Source organism: Pipistrellus hanaki, assembly GCF_964339955.1.
Source record: "Pipistrellus hanaki genome assembly, chromosome: X".
NCBI lineage: Eukaryota > Metazoa > Chordata > Mammalia > Chiroptera > Vespertilionidae > Pipistrellus > Pipistrellus hanaki.
Genome location: NC_140524.1, coordinates 53,411,089 through 53,431,835, shown reverse-complemented (window position 1 = coordinate 53,431,835; position 20,747 = coordinate 53,411,089). Strand labels below are relative to the sequence as shown.

Genomic DNA, 20,747 nt, shown 5'->3' with positions numbered 1-20,747 from the left:
TCATACACCTGTGGATGAGGACAGCAGGGTGGGGGGGAGAGGTAAGGTCAGAGGGTGTGGCGGAAATCAGGTGGAGGGGAGCTATGGGGGGAAAAAGAAGAAATAATTGTAATAACTTGAACAATAAAGATTTATTAAAATTAAAAAATGGCGCTGGGAAAATTGTAACGTCACGTGCAAATGAATGAATCTGGATTACAGTTAGTCCCCATGTACAAAAATTAATTCAAAATGGATCAAAGACCTAAATCTAAGACCAGAAACAATAAGTTACATAGAATAAATTAATTATAGGTACCAATCTTATGGACCTTGGTCATAGACAATATTTTATAAACTTGATCCCAAAAGCAAGGGAATTAAAGGCAAAAATAAATTAATGGAACTATATCAAATTAGAAAGCTTCTGCACAGCAAAAAAAAAAAAAAAAATAGTGACAACAAAACAATGAGACAGCCAACCAAGTAGAAAATGATATTTGCAATCAGTAGCTCTAAAAAGGGTTTAATTTCCAAAATATATAAAGAACTCATAAAACTCAACACCAAACAAACAAACCAATAAAAAAAAGTGGTCAGAAGACCTGAAAATACACCTCTCCCAAGAATACATATGAACAGCCAATAGATATATGAGAAGATGTTCAACCTCACTGACTGGCAATTAGGGAAATGCAAGTAAAAACTACAATTTGACACCATCTTACACCTATTAGAGTAGCCTTTATCAGCAAGACAAGCAATAACAAGTTTTGGAGAAGTTTTGGAAAAAAGAGAATCCACATTCACTGCTGGTGGGAATGCAGACAACCACTATAGAAAACAGTCTGGAAATTCCTCAAAAAATTAACAATATATTTACTATGTGTCCCAGCAATCCCTCTCATGGTTACATACCCTACAACCTGCAAATCATGTATTAAAAAAGATATACGAGTATGTACCCCTATGTTCATTGCAGCTTTATTTATGGTGGCCAAGACATGGAAACAACCAAAGTGCTCTGCAATAGAGGACTAGATAAGGAATATGTGGTGCATATACACAATTAAATACTACTCAGCCATAAGAAAGGATGAAATAGTGCCATTTGTAACAACATGGATGGAACTTGAGAACATTATGCTGAGTAAAATAAGTCAGTCAGAAAAAGCTAAGAACTACATGATTTTACTCATATATGGGATATAAACCTAAAAGTCATGAACACAAACAGCAGAGTGGTGGTTGCCAGAAGGAAGGGTGTCAGGGAGAAGAGGGTCAGGAAAAGGTGACAGGAGAAGATTTGACTTCGGGTGATGGGCACATGGTAAAATATAAAGATCTTGTAATAGAAAATCACATCATGTTGATCAATGTCACCCCAATAAATTTAATTTTAAAAAGATAAATAAGCTTAAAAAAGAATCTATAATAATAAAAATGTAATATTCTGATTAGACTGGGCAGCCAAATGACCTTCCAGACATCATTCCAGATGTCCTTCAAGATGAAGCCATTATGGCAGGGTCTGAGGCAGAGGTGGTTAGGGGTGATCAGGCAGGCAGGCAAGCAGTTAGGGGGGATCAGACAGGAAGGTGAGTGGTTAGGGTCAGTCAGGCAGGCATGCGGAGTGGTTAGGGGCTATCAGGCAGGCAGGCAGAGTGGTTAGGGCCAATCAGGCAAGCAGGCGAGTGGTTAGGACAATAAATCAGGTAGGAAAGTGGTTAGGGGCATCAGGCAGGCAGGTGAGTGGTTAGGACCCAGGGGTTCCGGATTGTGAGAGGGATGTCCAACTGCCAGTTTAGGCCTTATCCCGCAGGGATCCTTGTGGGACTGGGTCTAAACTGGCAGTTGAACATCCCCTGAGGGGTCCCAATTGTGAGAGGGTGTAGGCTTGGCTGGGGGATCCCCCAGGCATGAATTTTGTGCACCGGGCCTCTAGTCTTCAATAAAAGAAACACATATATTGACAAAAATAAAGTAACTAAAATAAACTGCAGAATATGCTCTGTGCTTACGCATCTGTCCTTTGTTTCTTTTCATCTCCTATGGCCAGATTTTTGCAATTCTTGACAAAAATGTGGAGCCTGCCAGTTTTGTAGCAGTAGTTGATGTGGAGAAGGATTTCACCACTGACCTTCACATTGCCATAGTCTCCTGTTTCACTGTAAACACTCAGCATGCTATTAAGGCTGGCCTGGAATAAACAAGATAGAAAGAGAGGTCCTAGCTATATATATAAAAAGCCAGCAACCAGAATGTTGGAATGACTGGAATGACTAGTTGCTATCATGCCCGCAGTGGCCAGCCAACCTGCCTGATCAGGGGGTGGGGCCTGATGACTAACCTCCCATGGTCCTTCCCTCAGGTGGCCTCACCCCTGATCAGCCTCTCCCACCTTGATCAAGGGTGGGGTGACTGGCCAACCCCCTCTGTGGCCCTTCCCCCTGGCTGGCCCTGTCCCTGATGGGCCCTGGACCACCCTGATCAGCCCACAGCCCCTCCCCCCATCCAGCTCTGCCTCCGATTGCCCCCCCCCACTCTAATCAGGGGCAGGACCAACTAGCCAACCACTCATGGCCCCTCCTCCAAGCCACTGGCCCCCAATTGGTCACCCCACTCCATTCTAGGGCAGGGTTGGCTGGCCCAACACTCACAGCCCCTCCCTATGGCCAGCCCCACCCTAGATCAGCTCCCACCAACCCAATTGGCCCATGGCCCCTCTCCCCAGCCAGCTCCACCCCTGATCAGCCACCCGACACCAATTGGAAGTGGGGCTGGCTGGCCAACCTCCCCCAGCCCCTCCCCTTGCCACTGACCCCTGATTGACCCACCCGCCCCATTTGAGGACTGCTCACAGCCCCTCCTCATGCCTGACCCTACCCCTTATAAGCCCCCCCCCCCCCACAATCAGGGGCAGGGCCTACTGGCCAATTGACCGCAGTCCCTACCCCCAGCCAGCTCAGCCCTGATCAGGTCCTGATGGGGGCTGACTGGCAGCCAACCTCCTGCTGTCTCCTCCTCCTGACAGGCCCAACCCCTATCTGCCATGATTGGTGACAGGCTGGCTGGACCCCATTTGAATTGGTGCACTGGGCCTCTAGTGTTATACTAATGATCTCTTCATAAAAAACACCATTTTCATTCAATCACAACTCCTGTTCTTGATAATCAGTAGGGAAATCTAAGGAAATGGAAGAAAGCAAAAATCACTTATTTTGCTTAATTTTCTGGTTACATAAAACCCAAGCCTGAGAAAGGACAAAAAGATCGAGGACCATTAGTAATGAATGCAGGAAACTTGCTGAGAGGAGAAGCCTTGCTCTTTTGCATTAGTGAAGAGACATTGTTTATTCACTTTTCTAATGAATATGGAGTCATTGAGGCATTTGCAATCCCATCTCCTTTCCAAATCCCTCTAGCTTTGTCTTTTATTATTAGGAGGCTCAAGGTCAATATACTTCAAGATCTAGAATGCATTCACCAGGACAAACAAAAACTCATTTATTTTTTAGTAAGAGCTACAAAATTCTCTCTGGGACACCCTCTATGAAAAGCTATAACTGAAGTATTAACAAGGGCACTCCTCAGCAGCTGTGTGGCCACCTAAGTAATGTAGGACCCTGTTTTCCTAAACCTCTATAAAATACCAACCCACAAAATAGAACACTAAACAATAAGATAGCACACCAACCGATAAATAGTTTTTAAAAGTCCAAATATACCAGAACGAATGAAGTTCCTGACGATTCACTTATCAGAAGAGACATATTTTCAATCAAATTTAACAAAATTATCCTTTAGTGCCAGAAGCAAAAACTCTGTTTTAGCAGCATAGCTAGCACAAAAGACTACCTGGAAGGCTAATTAATAAATTGGCTATTCAGGTATTACTTTTGGTCTAGGAGTGCCATGACAATATCACTGAGATACTAGAGGCTCCCTGAACTGATAAAGTTTTGGAATATTGTTTCAGGTATTGCTGCAATGTTGCTGGTCCATGAACTGTCATTTGAGTTTCAAGCCTTCAAGAATAAGCTCCAACCTCATCATGTTATATATGAGAAAATTCTGGCTCACAGAAGTTGTTGGCAGCACCAAGACATATAGTCTGTAGATTTTTAGTCTGAGGACTTCCCTAACATATCTCACACTATTTTCTTTTATCACTAATTCTTGACTCTCCACATCGTTCTGTAGCCACTATTCAAAGAAGTTCCTCTGTAAGCAAGGGGCCCAAAAGATGAAAGAAAATTTAAGAACTCACAAATGTTTAAGCGTGGGAGAAATGTAGGAAGTTAAGGCAATTTTACTGCTAACCAAACTTTATGCTCTTAACCAAGCCAAAGCTGTGATTTAAAATAGAGCTCTCTCTTGCTCTCGCTCTTGTTCTTGCTCCCTCCTTTTGTCCATCCCTCCCTCACTCTATCTAAAATCAATGGGAAAATATCCTTGGGTGAGGATTTAAAAAATAAAATAGAGGTATTTATTCTAAAAGTATCATATCAATGATAAATAATTTTGGACCATGTATCTTTTGACTGGTACTCATACTCTAATTTTTAATGAGTGATATATTTTTGGAAATACTTGGATTTTGATCATTTTATTTACCTTTTAAAAGAGAGCATCTGGTTAATTGAATACAAATAAGAAAAAGGTATATGCTGTAAAATCGCCCACTTAATCAGATTCCCTGTACCATAAAATTTGTGAAGTATGGTTGGAAAAAGGAAAAGGAAAGATTGAAAACTCACAGTGTCTGCGTCAGCATCAGGCACATTTAGGTAAGTCCATTTTCTGTCAGAGTGTGCTTGAGAATTCTTTAAGGATGTCACCCAAAGGTCAAAAGGGAAAAAAAGGTATTAAAATAGCAGGTAGAAATTAGACAAGCAAAGAAAAAGACTTACAGACATATAAATGGGTAAAAGGTAGCAGGGGCTCCTAAAGGCTACCTCTTAAAGAAAACCTGAACACTAAGGTAAAAAGGGTATTTATTCTCTTGGCAGTGGGAAACTATGGACACTGTTTGAGTAGGAGAGAAACCTGACTGCGTATGTGTTTTAGGAGATGTCTGCCAGCAGTGTGGAGGACAATTAGGGAGTTGAGAGAATGGTGGCAGGGAAATGTATCAGCAGAGAAATGAGATAATTTATAGGTTTGAGCTGAACTAACGATTGAAGAGGTTTTAAAACCTGAGTGAGGACGAATGAAGACGAGGGAAGCAATGAGAAGCCTTAGGAAAAGCCTACACAAAATTAGACTGAAAAGTACTCTGTGGGCTAAGGACAAGCTGAAGACTATAATGATTTTTAACTTACTAACAGAGATTGTCCCAAGAACATTCATATACCCTTTGGAAGTGAACAGAAAATCAACAAGAGAAAGAATAAACTTCCAGTGCATTAGAGAACTGCTTACTCTTGACAGGTCACTTGCTAGGCTTTGGGTGTTTGCAGAAAACCTGGAGAACACTACATCATCAATACCTTCTTCAGTCTCTTCCAAGGAATCCTAAGGAAGGGAGAAAATATCAGTGGTTTGGTTTACTGCTTTCCTAGACAGTCATTTCACTCCCCAAACCACTTTCTTTTTAAAATACCTGAAAAATCATATACAGATATCTAGAAATTGCCCTATTCTAGGTTTTCCTCTTTTGCTATCCATTCAACCTGAATTATATCATCAGAGGAGTGGGGTCTCCTTCCTAGTGGAAGCTTTATGGAAAAAGAATGGAATTTAGAATCACACAGATCTGGGTGATCTCTAAGGTGATTTACTTTGGGCAATTAAATTGTTTTTTAATTAGAAAGTGTTTCATCTGTTGAAACCGATTTGGTTCAGTGGATAGAGCATTGGACTGCAGACTGAAGGGTCCCAGGTTTGATTCAGGTCAAGGTCATGACCTTGGTTGGGGGCACATCCCCAGTTAGGGGTGTGCGAGAGGCAGCTGATCAATGCTTCCCTCTCATTGATGTTTCTAACTCTCTATCCTTCTCCCTTCCTCTATGTACAAAATCAATAAAATATATTTTTAAAAAGTGTTTGATCTGTGCATGTATGCATTTGTGTGTGTGTGTGAGTGTGTGTGTGTGTGTGTGTGTGTGTACTGTCAAGATGGGTGCGCCAGGTGACACTCCAACCAATTGAGACACCAGCCAGGGTTAAAATCATATTTTAATGGTTTATATTAGTTTTAAATTTGTATTTTTATTAGGTATGACTATAAAATTTTGTCAATAATTTTCAGCATCTAGTAAAATAGTTTTGTATTTTTCCTTTAATATATTGAAATATTAGATATGTAATACATAATCTTATATAGATTAATTCTTCCTTTCATTTCGAATAAAACTTAGTTATCCTTATTGCTATATTTTTCATTCACTGCTAGGTTTTACTTAACTTGTAGTTTTAAAAATAGTTTTAAAATCAAGTTTGAGAGTGAAGGTTATAATATTTTAAAAATATGAACTTGAAGATTTTCAGAGTTTGTAAGATCAAAAACATTTTTATAACATTGAAATTAACTTCTTTAAAGGTTGAATACAAGTGAACTTTGAAACCATCTGATCTCATTATTCTCTCCCTCTTTTTATTTATTTATTTATTTTTTTTTGGTGGTGGATTTTAAAATACCTATTATTTATATTGTAGTAAATAACATTGAGTTTTAGAACTGTATGTTTCCTGCTTTGCTTTGGAAAAATTACATTAATGTCATTTAATACTTGTGTTTATCTTTCTTCCACGGAGTTCAAATTGCATTATAGGAATTATAGAATTCAGAATATCACAACATTAGAAATGGAAGTAACCTTACCAATTATCAAATTCAACTTTCTCATTTTATAAATTAATTTTCCAATAATTTAGTCTTAATTATGAAGGTAGTTTATTGAGAGTAACTGGAGATGTAGAAACATTCATATAAAATACATAATCAGATTAAATCTAGTAATAATTCATTTAGGAAATGTTGATATTTCCCATTTCTCAGGTTTAGATTGAGTAATGTGCTTTTAGGTAGGAATTGAAATCCCTGACAGGTGTTTCTTAAGGATAATCTTTCCAGATTAATCTGATTACCTCTTACCTTTGTTAAATCATTCCTGAGTTATTTTTATATGTTAGTTGTGAAGACTAATAGAAAGAGTTTATTGTATGTCCTCACTTTACCCTCAACTCATCCTCATGTAAAAGTGGACAAGTTTTGAACAATATCATGCCTTTACTCCATGATCATTGGACTCTTCTGTATCCAACTTACCAAATCTTTGTCTAAAGCCCCAGGTACAGACTTGTTTCTTAAATTTACAGTATCCTTTAAGTCTTCTGTAAATGAACCACTCAAATCTAACTTAGATTGACTCTGGTCTGGGGGAAGGAAGAGAATAGGAAAAATATGAATCAGCTAACTTTTTAGAAGATTTAATTTTTTATTGTAAATCTTTCAACTTTATTCCAATTTTTTGTAGGTATGGAACATAAATAGTGTTGTGAAATTAACAGTCAGACTCAGTAACGTTATGTTGTTTATGCTGACATACTTTCATTTTAATATCACTTTGAAATTTCCTTGAACTGAATTACTAACACTGATGTATTCATTTCTCCTTTGATCATAGGAGACTAAATGCTCTATTACAAAATGCTAATTTTAGGTGTTTAAGTCTTCTGCTTTGCTCATATATTTTGAAAAACTCTCTCAGAATGGACCCTTAAGCTTAGAAAAAATTAAAACATTAACCATTCTTGATTTTAAAATTTATAATTCAAATAAAAGTGTGTGGCTACAGGTAAATTGGAGAAGATTCTATTTTCTTTATGTACCAGAACATTCTATAATCAGAAGAACATCTTGCTTTTGAAAATATAAGTTAAAGAACTATACACTAGTCAGTAATGCTGTGGAAAGCTTACTAAGACAGTTTATTTCCACAGAATAGTTCTATGTCAAACCCCTGATATAGAATGATATAGATATCATTGCTTTTAAAAAAGAAAGATTTAAGAGAGCAATCAAGTAAATAAGTTTGAAATGGTAAATGATATAAAGCAAAAGTATTTAGCACAGCACCTGACACAGAGTATATACTCAATAAACAGGAAGTATTCAGCAGAAGTAGTAGAAATACACTCTAGAATATTTGCTTCTAGCCTAGTTTAAAATTTTTTATTTAATAAGTGAACTGATTTTCTTAGTAAAATGCAACAATAACAACACTCATTTAGAAAAACCTTTTGGAATTACCTGTCTAAAAAAGACTCTCTGATTTAGCACACAGAATCCAGATTTAGGCTTTATGCAAATATCATCATTAGGTAATTTTCATGTTGAGAATTTTATTATTTTAATTCTACATATGGGGCATAAACTTCATAATTATGACCAATTTCTCTGAAAAGTTACTTTATTCATTTCTCTATATAAAGAGCCAGGGTCCGTAACATCCAAAACAACAAAACAGATGAATGTACACCAGAATTCAGTCCTGCAGTTGACTGACATGCTGCAGGTGCCATAGTAACCCAGCACTGACTGCTGAGGGAGCTGTGAATCAGGCCTGGAAAGAAGCCCGGAGAGAGAAGCAGAGTCTGATCCAGAGCCTCCATGGCAGCTTTTGATCAGCCCTTGCCTTTCTTTCCCTCTGGGTCTTGCCAGCAGCTGTGGGGGCTGCAGATCAGCCCCACCTCTCTGATAAGGCCCAGAGATAGGCCCAGAGATTCTGACTTGCATAGAAACTGACCAATCAGGACCAAATCTGGTTGAACTGTGAAAAGCCAATGACTGCCTAGGAGGCAGAGCTTTTGACACTGACTGGCATAGAAACTGACCAATTAAAGCATAATCTGGGTGAACTGCCAAGGCAGAACCTAAGGTGGGGGCTGAAGAGGGTTTTTAAGGGCAACAGCTGTTTGGTGTAAGGTGTAAGAAAGCGGTTCAATTTTTAATGACTGTTTTGGCAATATAGTGCATATGGCTGGCTATCAGTCCAGATATAGGGATTATATATTTTTGTTTGCCAAAAGCATGTCTTCCTGCTGAAAAAAAAAGCTTTCCCTCCCATTTAAGTAATCCTATCCTATATAATCTAGCTGTACTAATAAAAGGGTAATATACTAATTAGATCGGGTCAACTGGCCATCTTCCGGATGTCCAACTTCTTTCCAGACAAAGCCATGGTGTTGGGGGCTGAGGCAGAGGCAGTTGGGGGCAACCAGGCTGGTATGGGAGGGCAGTTTGGCACGAGATAAGGCCAGCAGGGGAGAGCAGTTAACGGCAAACAAGCATGCAGACAGAGGTATTTAGGGGCAATCAGGTAGGGAGGCAGGTGAGCATTTAGGAGCCAGAAGTCCCAGGTTGTAAGAGAGATCAGGCCTAAACTGGCAGTTGGACATCCCCCAAGGGTCTCTGTTTAGAGAAGGTGCAGACTGGGAACTCCTCCCCCCATGCATGAATTTCATGCACCAGGCCACAAGTAGGTAATAAAATTACAACATAATATCTACTTCACTGAGCTATTGTGATGATGAAGTGAAATTATATATTTGAATGTACCATATAAATGAAAGGGGTTATTTTTAATACCTTAACACTGCTTGCAAATAATTCTTTATTTTAACCATGAAATGGTTAATTTGTCTAGATATAGGGTATTGCTGACCACCAAATCAAAAAGAATTAACGTTTATGATAGAAATTAAAATTTAAGTTAAACATGATGTTACAAACTCTAAGATAATCATTAAAAGAGAAATGGTGTATATACTAAACTAGGAGGAAGGGAAAAATGTAATGGGGTGGGGAAACATCAATCCAGAAGACAGTAGAGAAAGAATAGAACCTAGAACAAAAACGAGGTGAATGAAAGATATAAAGTAAGATAGTAGAATTAATCCAAAACTACAGTTAATCAAAATGAATGCAAATTGACAAAACTCAGATAAATGTTATGGTATCTAAATTATATTTCAATAAATCTGTTAATTTTTAAAAAGTTGATTTCATCACACTATTGTCTATGCCCATGGGTTAAACTCTTTCCACCCACCCACCCCTGCCTTCCTTCTGAGATTGGACAGTCTGTTCCATGGGGACAGAATGTGGGTGCAAGATAGGGGGAAAGGGGAGCATATGTAATAATTTCAACAATTAAGTTTTTAAGTTAATTTCCTTGAACTCTGGGCAAGTGTCTTTGCCCTTCATATCAAATTAGCCAATTATATTTGGTACTAGAGGCCCTGTGCATGAAATACATGCATTTATGGCGGGAGGGGGGGCGCCGCTTCCTTAGCCTGGCCTGTGCCCTCTTGCAGTCCAGGAGCCCTCAGGGAGTGGGCCTAAGCCAGCAGTTGGACATCCTTAACACTGCTGTGGAGGTGGCAGAGGTTCTCACCACCACTGCTGTGCTCACCAGCCATAAAACTGACTTCTGGCTCAGTGCCGCTCCCCCTGTGGGAGTTCATTGACCACCAGGGGGCAGCTCCTGCATTGAGCGTCTGCCCCTGGTGATCAGTGTGCATCACCATGACCAGTCATCCACAATTTGGTTGATTTGCATATTAGCCTTTTAAAAAATATATATTTTATTGATTATTTACAGAGAGGAAGAGAGAGGGATAGAGAGTCAGAAACATTGATGAAAGAGAAACATCAATCAGCTGCCTCTTGCACACCCCTACTGGGGATGTGCCTGCAACCAAGGTACATGCCTTTAGACCAGAATCGAACCTGGGACCTTTCAGTCCGCGGGCAGATGCTCTATCCACTGAGCCAAACCGGTATCAGCTAGCCTTTTATTTTACAGGATAGCTCTGAAACTTGGCAATGATGTCTGGCAAGTGTACACTTGGGAAATGGATTTTGCATAAATGTAAAAGGCACAAAACATCACCTGGGACCACCTTTAAGCAGTTCTTATTGAGTGGGCCTACTACCACAGTTCCAAAAGAATAGACAAATTTTTTCTAAGGCAAGAAACATCCATTTAATGCCCACAAGAGAGTCAGCTCCACCTGATTTAGTCATTTTGTACAACAGAGCAGTCATATTGTTAATACCCACCTGAGGAGGGGGAGGCCACAGACACTGCTATAGAAGATGTGTGAGAAGTGTTTCTGCAATGATTCTTTGTGAAGTCCTCTGAGGTGCCTTCAATGGCAGCCAAATCCAAAGAATTTTCAAAACCATGCTCCTTCTCACAAAGTAAACATTAACAACAACAACAACAACAAAAAACATTATAGTGATAATAATTTACTTTAAAATTCTTCCACAGAAATACATTTCAGTAAAGCCACATTTAAGTGTATATTCTTTAGGAGATTGTTGATATTTGGAGGACTCTCATCAAGAGTCCATATAACTCTAAAAGTTATTATTAACTAGAGGACCGGTGCACAAAATTTGTGCACGGGGGTGAGGAGGGTGTCCCTCAGCCCAGCCCGCACCCTCTCTGATCTGGGACCCCTCTAGGGATGTCTGATGGGCAGTTGGACAGCCCTTTCACAATCCAGGACTGCTGCCTTACAACTGCTCACCTGACTGCCTTCCTGATTGCCCCTGCCCCTAACCTCTTCTGCCTGCCAGCCTGATCACCCCTTAACCACTCCACTGCCAGCCTGATTGATGTCTAACTGCTCCCCTGCCAGCCTGTTTGCCCCCAACTTTCCTCCTCTGCCAGCCTGGTCACCCCTAACTTCCCTCCCCTTGCAAGCCTGGTCCCTCCCAACTGCCCTCTGTGGCTTCTGCAGTTGCCTGGGAAACACAAGCCTCCCTCCTGCTCTCTGTGGCTGTAGCCATCTTGGTTGGGTTTATTTGCATACTCACTTTGATTAGCTGGTGGGCATGGCTTGTGTTTGTAGCGAATTGATGGATAATTTGCATATTACTCTTTTATTATGTAGGATAATTGCTCTTTAATGCTAATGAAGGCATTGGAAATAATTTTTCATTCACAAGATCAGGGAGCATTCTACTATATGGTTAGTAAGATGATACATGTACTTCCAACTTACATAAACTATGTAATCTTAAAACTATGGCCTTATGCTTGTCCCCCTTTCAACACCCTTTCTCCTCAATCTCCCTTTACCCACTCCACATTCATTGAACAGAAGACCATGCCACATTTTCCACTTATCAAGCTGGATGATCTGAACCTAGTTGGTTACATTGTTATTAAAATGGAACTTTCATGCAAGAGTGTTTATCAAAGTTCATAAAAGGATAAAGAATGGGGACTTCCCTAATTTACAAGAATTGGTGATTTTGGTGTATATTTTTACTAATAAATGTTTGTGTAAATGGGGGAATTCAATCTCAGACCTGATTTTATTATAATGTATAATAAAGGAAAACTCTGTCCTAAATATCCCGGGGCCCACAATGGCTTGGCTGTTACATCACTCCAACATAGCTCGAGCATTAAAAACCTAATTTTGATTTTTTTTCAGTAACTGGGTCAAGTTTAAATGCCCAAGGAAATGATACCATAATGTGATAATGATCAAATATAAAAGAAACTCTTAAATTCCCTTTTCCGTAGCAATCAAAAAATGCTTTTTAAAATTTTACAGAAAGGAATTTCCTTCTTCTTGCCCTATATTTAGCCCATACCTTAGCCACTGAGGGACATTTTGATGAACTCAGAGATGTGGCTCTCATTTGCTTAGCATGCTATTCACTGTAGCTTCAATTTAGACTGTTTTTGGTCTTTGATTATTTTCTAATACATATTCCCTATAGCAGGAAGAATATAGTTCCTAATTAATTGCTACAGACCACCAGGGTTTATCATAAGACTGTGATAGAGGTCAAACAGATAAATTAGTTTAGGTCAGTTTTCACCTCTTCAAAATATTGTTCATACATTGAGTTCCCCAACAAAGTAAGACCAGCTTTCTTAGAGGCAACTATGTTGACAGAAAATTTTCCAATTGGCACTCTGAGAGAATAATTACTGTTGAACACCAATTTGCCAATTAATATTGTACAGTCATTAACATGCAGTACATATCCTGGAGATTCAAAATGTGAAACCTAAAGTCGACAAGTTACATTATAGCAGAGGTAGAGTTAGATACTTTGATGTTCTAAGAGTTTTTCATTTTAAAAATATTACTCTCACATGCTAAAGCAGAAAAGAACATTAAAATAAAAAGATGCTGAGAAATAGGACAAATTTAAGAGAAGTTATATTAATTATCATAGTCTGTACACTTCTTCCCTTCTTCATGAAAGAGCAAGCATGCTTTTTAAAGTACTGTTCTGTCTTCCGTTTATTCAACAGAAAATACTTATCTTTGTCTCATATAAAAGACTAACTAGATCAGCTAGAATGCAAAAGTTAGATAAACACAGTACATATACGCAACTCAGTTCTAGGGAATTTATGTAGAAAAAAATCTAAATGTTGTTTAATAAAAAAAAATATCCATGTAGAGGCTGTCAATTTTTAGGGTATTAGCACATGACAAAAATGATACTTAGGAAGATAATCCTTGTTTTGAGAACAAACTTGACAAACTTACTGGTCATTAAACTGATAGTCTTCTGCTACCCAACGATACAGCTGTCCAGCTATTAAAAAAATTTAAAGACTTCTGTATCACTTGTAAACAGCACTTCTCCCAGTCTATCCCCTTCCCTGTGCTTTCCCTCCAGTTAATGTGTGGCATAGAAGGGCCCACAAGATATTTCCCTAAACTTGTGCCAGTATTTGCTCTGATTTTTCAGTTTTCCTACCATACCAGTTGCTAAATACTTTGAGGATCATTCCTTGTTAGGTGGCCAAAGAAATGAATATAATTATCAAATATCCATGTATTTTTCTAGCTATTGAATAGTACCGCTTGCTGATCTTAATATAAATATTTAAGAAATTTCAAATATGGCATCTCTATTATCAGCAAGTACAATTTAGACTACAAGTGTTTAAATATATCTATTATTATTAAATCTTTCTGAATGCCTTTTGGCTATTAATTTTTAAAAAATATGTAGAATATGACTGCTCACAACCTCCACTTTTATCTTTTCTCCCTGAAGCCCAGTCTCTGCCATGGCCTTCTGGCTTCTACTCTTATTCCCCTTCAGCTGCTTCTCAACGCAGCTCCCAGATCCTGCATAAACAGAGGCTATATCATGTCAATCCTCTGCTAAAACCATTCAATGATTCCTATCTTATCCAGGGTAAATGCCAAAGTGCATTCTGTGATCTGCAAGGTTCCATCTGTCCCTATTACAACTCTGAGTGCATTTCCTAGTACTCCTCCCTTCACTCACCAGCAAGAGTCACACAAGGTGTCTTGCTCTTCCTTGTACATACCAGGCATGCACACACCTCAGAATCTATGCAACGGTTATTACTTCAGGGGCATTAAACATATTTTAGATATTGGTTGAACAAGGATGTCGACCATAAGTAATTGGAACAGCCATCCAGTAATGTACCTGCTAAATATAAGTGGTGTTCTTTCCTGGAGGAATTATTTACCTCAGACTCCTGCAGGCTATTTCATTCAGTTCTTTCAAGTCTTTGCATGACCAGGAATGGCATATATCTGATCCTCATTAAATATTGGTTGACTAAAAAAACTATAGTTTGTATATAAAGTTTGTATATTATGGTTTTTTGTTTAATCCAAAAAATCTAGTAAATGCTCATTTATTCAAAAGAGCAGCTTCCATGCCTTGCCATACCAGCAGACAGCAGCTGCGTGTTGCTGAAGGATGCCCAGGACCAAACGAGAGACGGTCGGACCTGCATCACCACCATTGGTCCACCAACCAGATCTGAAATATCATGGCTGACATGTACACATAAGGAACTGTTTGACATTGAAATTGGGACTTCAAAGAACTGTTGGCCCAGAAAGGAACTCACTACAGACTGATTCATTTGCCTCTCAGCATAACCATTATGGTTTGTCTCAGTTTCAGTTCTTACAAGGATATTTTTTTGATCACATGATCTCACACATCTAGAGGAAATAATGAACAACATAGACTGATGAACAAAAACAGACCCAGAGAAAGAGAAGCAGCGATCAGACTGTCAAACCTCAGAGGGAAAGTGGGGGAGGGTGGGGGTAAAGGGGAGAGATCAACCAAAGGACTTGTGTGCATGCATGTGGGCCTAGCCAATGGCCATGGACAACAGGGGGGTAGGGGCATATGTGGGGAGGGGTTTGGGATGGGAATGGGGGGATGAGGACAATTACGTGATACCATAATCAATAAAATTTAAAAAAGAGCAGCTTCCATATACACATATATGTTATATATACATATATTATGCAATTTAAATCTTCATTATGCATTGACCCCTTATTTTAACAGATGTATAGAAAATAGAACTAGAGCCAAAACCGGTTTGGCTCAGTGGATAGAGCTTTGGTCTGCGGACTAAAGGATCCCAGGTTTGATTCCGGTCAAGGACATGTACCTTGGTTGCGGGCACATCCCCAGTAGGGGGTGTGCAAGAGGCAGCTGATAGATGATTCTCGTTGATGATTCTAACTCTCTATCCCTCTCTCTTCCTCTCTGTAAAATAATCAATAAAATATATTTTAAAAAAAGAAAAAGAAAATAGAACTAGAAAAAAATTTCAAGATTCTACTTTTGCTGATTTAAATCAGTTTGGAAAATTTTAGTGCATTCGACATCTTGAGAAGTAACATGGAGGGATCAAAATCAAAGATTTCTAAAATTATTTATATGTTGTTTAAACCATCTAGCCATTTAAATTCTCATCATACAAATTCCACATCTGAACCTGTTTCTTCCCTTTCCTTCTACTTCAGGCTTCCTGCTGGGAGTTAAGAATGCAAGAGGTTCAGTCCTGATAAAGAAGCTTCTACCATTAATCATTATAAATAACATGCATTGAGATATAGAGAGCTGAGACCCAGTAATGCCATGGTAGTGAGGTCAAATCCCAGAAAACTTATTTCCCTTCACATTTGTATACTTACTCTATTGAGGACTGGGGTCATGCGGCTTGCGGCTGGTGACCTCTGAGTTACTGGGGTCATACCACTGCTCTGGCTGCTCTTCAGGGATCCAGGACCAACTTTCTCATCATTAAGATCTGATGAACCAGTGCTTCTTATAAATGAGAAAGAACATTATGAATTAACATGGAAACAGCAGCAACCAAAGACAAAGTCAGGGAAATGCTTACAAAAGAATAATGATGACATGGGAACCACATGAAATACACCAGAGCCATATAACTATCATGGCACCTTCCTCCTCAAAGACCTTTAAGGGATGACTAGTTCAACCCTATTTATCTGATTCTGGAATCTTTGTCATTGAGTTTCATCCTACCCTTCCAACTATATCCTCCACTGCTCACCAGCATTCTCTCAGACAGTCTAGGTTCCTTACTATCCAGTTAACTCACCATGTTCATGATCATGCTTCCACTTATAAGGCTTTGCTCATGTTCTCCTGATGGGAAATGCTCTATTTGTCCCTCTCTGTTCATACAAATCCCCATTCTTCAAGGCTCATATGAAGTCCAGCCTCCCCCACCAGATCTTTCCTGTCAGTTATAGGCCTTGTGACTTACAGTGTTTGCCAAACTATGTAGCACTTGACTACACAATACCATGTTTGGCTCTCTAATTGTCCCACATATGTAGGCCTGAGTGCCTCTTTCAACTGTGATCACCTTGGGACAGAATTCATGATGTAGTTATCATAATATCTCTAGCACCTTCATAATGGCTCAATACATATTTGATAAAAGATTGGAAATTATGTTTCTTTTCTGTGACTGACTCATGGTGCACATTTAATGAATAGGGTATCAAAATAATGACAGTTGGTAAATATGCTTGACTCAATTTCATGTTTTTTGAAAGTTATTCCATTCCTCTCAATAATGATTAATAAAAAAAATTATAACCCTTAAGGTGATCATGGATTTTCTCATTAAATGGAGATTCATAAGTAAATATAAGTTTAGACAATTAGAGTAGAAGAGAGTATTTTTAGTTTATTATTTACCATCAGTGAGCAAAAAATTGCTGTGGTAAAACATAACCCTTTATGTATTTCAATCTTTCAGTAAAATTTTAATAATTTATAAGAGCACCTATAATAATGAATTTCTTATTGCAAAAATGCAGCAGTGATAGTGATTAGGGTTTATAGTTGAGCCAATAAGAGGAGAGATTTTTAAGAATAAAGGAAGGTTGTTTTCTTTCAAAAGAAAATGGTAATGTGTCATTACCAAAGGATAAATCTGGCAGAAGAACCAGCAGTCACCATTAGAGCTGTCAACCACAGCTGATAAATTTTTTCAAGCCTATGCACCAGAAAAGCCATGAAAATCAAATATGCTCTGATTGATACTACCAGCTGCCGCCACCCTCAATAATTATGCAAATAACAGCTGCATTTACTGAGTATTTTCCAGATGTTAGATACTTTCCATTCACCAGCATCCTTATCTTAAAAATGCATTAATGCTCCTATTTTAAAGATGAATAAACTAAGTCTTAGAAAGGCTGAACAATTATTCCATGCATGTGTGAGTGTATATATACACACATGCACATACCCCAACACACACACACATCACAACCATGACCACACTGTCACACAGTTAGTACATGACAAAGAATAAAAACTGAGAATTTTCTGCTTACTCAGAGCCTGTGCTCTTCTAGTATCTCATATTGCTTACTCATCATTTCACCAAGGTCAACTTGTTTCAACCAATTAGGTTCTACACTGATAGAGTGAGATATCAAGAAGAAGATATAGTCAAAAGATCAGAAGCTGGGGTTAGTTTCTTGGAATGTGATTTTTAAAACCATGAAAATTATCTGGTGGCATTCCTTTGATACTGCATAGAAATAGTCTCTGACTTTGTCTTTCTATATATGACACTCTGAATAAATTATAGTACTATGGACTCTTCTCAGTAGGGGCCTAAGATTGTGTCTTTGATTCTGACAAGATAATAAAATTTTGTGATTAAATAAAGTAAATGAATTCTAAGTTGGTGATGTTCCTGAGTCCTCCTAACTACACTTATACATTTGACAACAGTTAACCATATTCATACTATTCCAAATAATTCTAATCATCTCAGAAGTTCAATTTATAAAAGACTTAGAGACTTATACAGTAATGCTGTGCTGTGACTATAGGTGTATACTCTCAGAACAAAATTAAAATATTTCTTCCTACTATTTTAGGTAAAATATTCTTTAAAAAAGAAAGGCTCGGAGTGAATATTGCAGAAATGAACCAAGAAGTTATGATCGAAAGGGATACATATGTACATTTATACATTTGTCTGTGCTGAAGGTTCTCCCTAACCCAAGTGAGTTTAGAAAAGCCCCCTTTATGAATTAGCTCGCACAGCCGCTGAAGTTCCAGCTAAATATATCAGCTGTGGGGGTTGTCACTAAGCACTCTGGGGTCTAAACACAAAGCTTGGTCCCCCAGACCGGTCCTTGAAACAGAGAAAGGTGCTCAAAAAACATATGACTAAAAAAGCAGCAGTGTTGCTGTATGCCAGGGAAAGACGGCTGGAAATGCAGGTGTCCTCTTAAAGTGTCAACACAAAAAATTTCATTTGTAGTCACTTACATTGGCTCAAGCAGAGGGAGGGCAGAGTGGACTAGAGCTATGTAAGAATAATCCATGGTTGGGAGCTCAGGAGTTAGAACTCAGAAGGCAGACACCCTGGCTTCCTGTGCTGAGACATTACCTCATGCTCCGGAGATCATCTTTCTTAGGCAGAATTTTGCTATCCTGGCAGTTTTTGCCTAGAAGGAAGACAGTTGAACCACCCTATTAAAAAAAGCCTTGACCCATCATGTGGAGTTTCTGAAGCCTATTAAGATACTGATAATAACAATTAGCATCCATGCAAAAGCAATTTCCCCACCCTGTTGGAAAGCTACCGGTACTCACCCAACCTGTGGACATTTACCTGAGAATACTCAAAGCTGAATCCAACCAGTCTGCAGGGAGAGGTGGGTTTCTGGAGGCTTTGAGTGTTTAATTACTCAGAAACAGCATTTGGGTCCCTGCCACTGACACTGCTCCAGATGGTGCAGCCAGTTGGACCTCAAGCAGATGCCACCCTGGACTGCGCAGAAAGGCAAAATACAATAGGAACATAAGCACCTGGAGGTGACATCTACAGGTAAAGGTAGTTTAGCTCAGAACAGGAACAATAAAGGTGTGAGACTCAAGGCAAACCCAGGCTCTGGGCTAAGGCGCACCCAACCACTGGACTACTAGGAGATTAAACCTATCAGATCTCAATCAGGTTGCCCAGATCCAGAAAGGGACAGTGACTCACATTCACCTGCAATACGTAAGCTTCCAGTAGGCTCAATATAGAAACACCAAGGGACCAAATTCAATAACATCAGAGAAAAATCCAGCAAGCCTCACAAATAGTAGACCCAAAGCATCTGTATAATATCTGCACAACAACATTGGGGTTGAACCTCACTGGCAGCAAATAAGATGGAAGATCCCTCCAATGAATGGGACACCAACAATCAAGTCCCAATTACAACAGGAGAGCCCAAATAAAACACACAAGTGGCATTCCTAGAGCATCCAGTTCATGTAAATGAAGAGACTGTACCATGGGACCACTCAAAACACTTTCTACATAAGACTATCCCACAAAAACTGGGAGGCATAACAGTTCTATCTAATACATAGAAGGAAATGCAGACAGACAGCTAAAATGGGGAGATAAAAAATAACCCTCAAGTGAGAGAAAAGAGGAATCACCAGAAAAAGGCTAAATGAAATGAAGGCAACCAACTTATCAGACATAGAGTTCAAAGTAATGGTTATAAAGATGCTTAAGAAACTTAGTGCGAATTACAAGAGCATAAAAAGGGTAATAGAGGTCATGAGCAAGAATCTGAAAGAAATGAAGAATAATATATCTGACACCAAGGATTAAAAGTAAATTGGGTGAAGCAGAGGATCTAATCAGCGATTTGAAAGACAAGGAAGATATAAATACCCAATTAAAGCATCAAATTAAAAAAAAGAATTAAAAAGCAGGAAGATAGTTTAAGGGAGCTCTTGAATACATGAAATATCAACATCCACATTATAGGAATACCAGAATGGGCAGAGGGTGAGCAAGGGACAGACAACTGGTTTAAATAAATAATAACAAAAACTCCCAGCCTGGTGAAGGAAAATGTCACACAAGTTCAGGAGGCACAGAAAGTCCTAATCAAGATGAACCCAAAGAGTCCAACACCTATATACATCATAATTAAAATGACAAATGTTAAAGACAAAGACAATCCTAAAGGCAGCAAGAGAGAGACAAAATTATGACTTACAAAGTAGTTCCCATTAGAATGTCAGCTGACTTCTCAATAGAAAGGCTTCAGGCCAGAAAGAAGTGACATGGAATACTCAAATTAATGAAAAGCAATGGCCTAAATCCAAGACTACTGTATCCAACAAGGCTGTCATTTAAAATTGGAGGTGAGCAGAAAGTGGTTTGGCTCAGTGGCTAGAGTGTCGGCCTGTGGACTGAAAGGTCCCAGGTTCGATTCCGGTCAAGGGCATGTACCTTGGTTGGGAGCACATCCCCAGTGGGGGGTGTGCAAGAGGCAGCTGGTCGATGTTTCTCTCTAATCGACATTTCTAATTCTCTATCCCTCTCAATTTCTCTCTGTGTAAAATCAATAAAATATTTTTTTTAAAAAAATTGGAGGTAAAATAAAAAGCTTTCTATAAAAAA

The 20,747-nt window shown here is 38.9% G+C and overlaps 1 protein-coding gene across 1 annotated transcript in view; it reads right to left on the bottom strand.

Annotated features, from left to right (window-relative positions):
- Positions 1–20,747, bottom strand: part of SYTL5 (synaptotagmin like 5) — a gene marked incomplete at both ends in the record, with an annotated part of 247,460 nt that overhangs the window by 96,798 nt on the left and 129,915 nt on the right. The window contains 6 exon segments of the mRNA XM_084870462.1: positions 2,001–2,179; positions 4,740–4,805; positions 5,404–5,496; positions 7,253–7,359; positions 11,051–11,180; positions 15,964–16,096. Coding sequence (XP_084726588.1) covers positions 2,001–2,179; positions 4,740–4,805; positions 5,404–5,496; positions 7,253–7,359; positions 11,051–11,180; positions 15,964–16,096 — 708 coding nt within the window.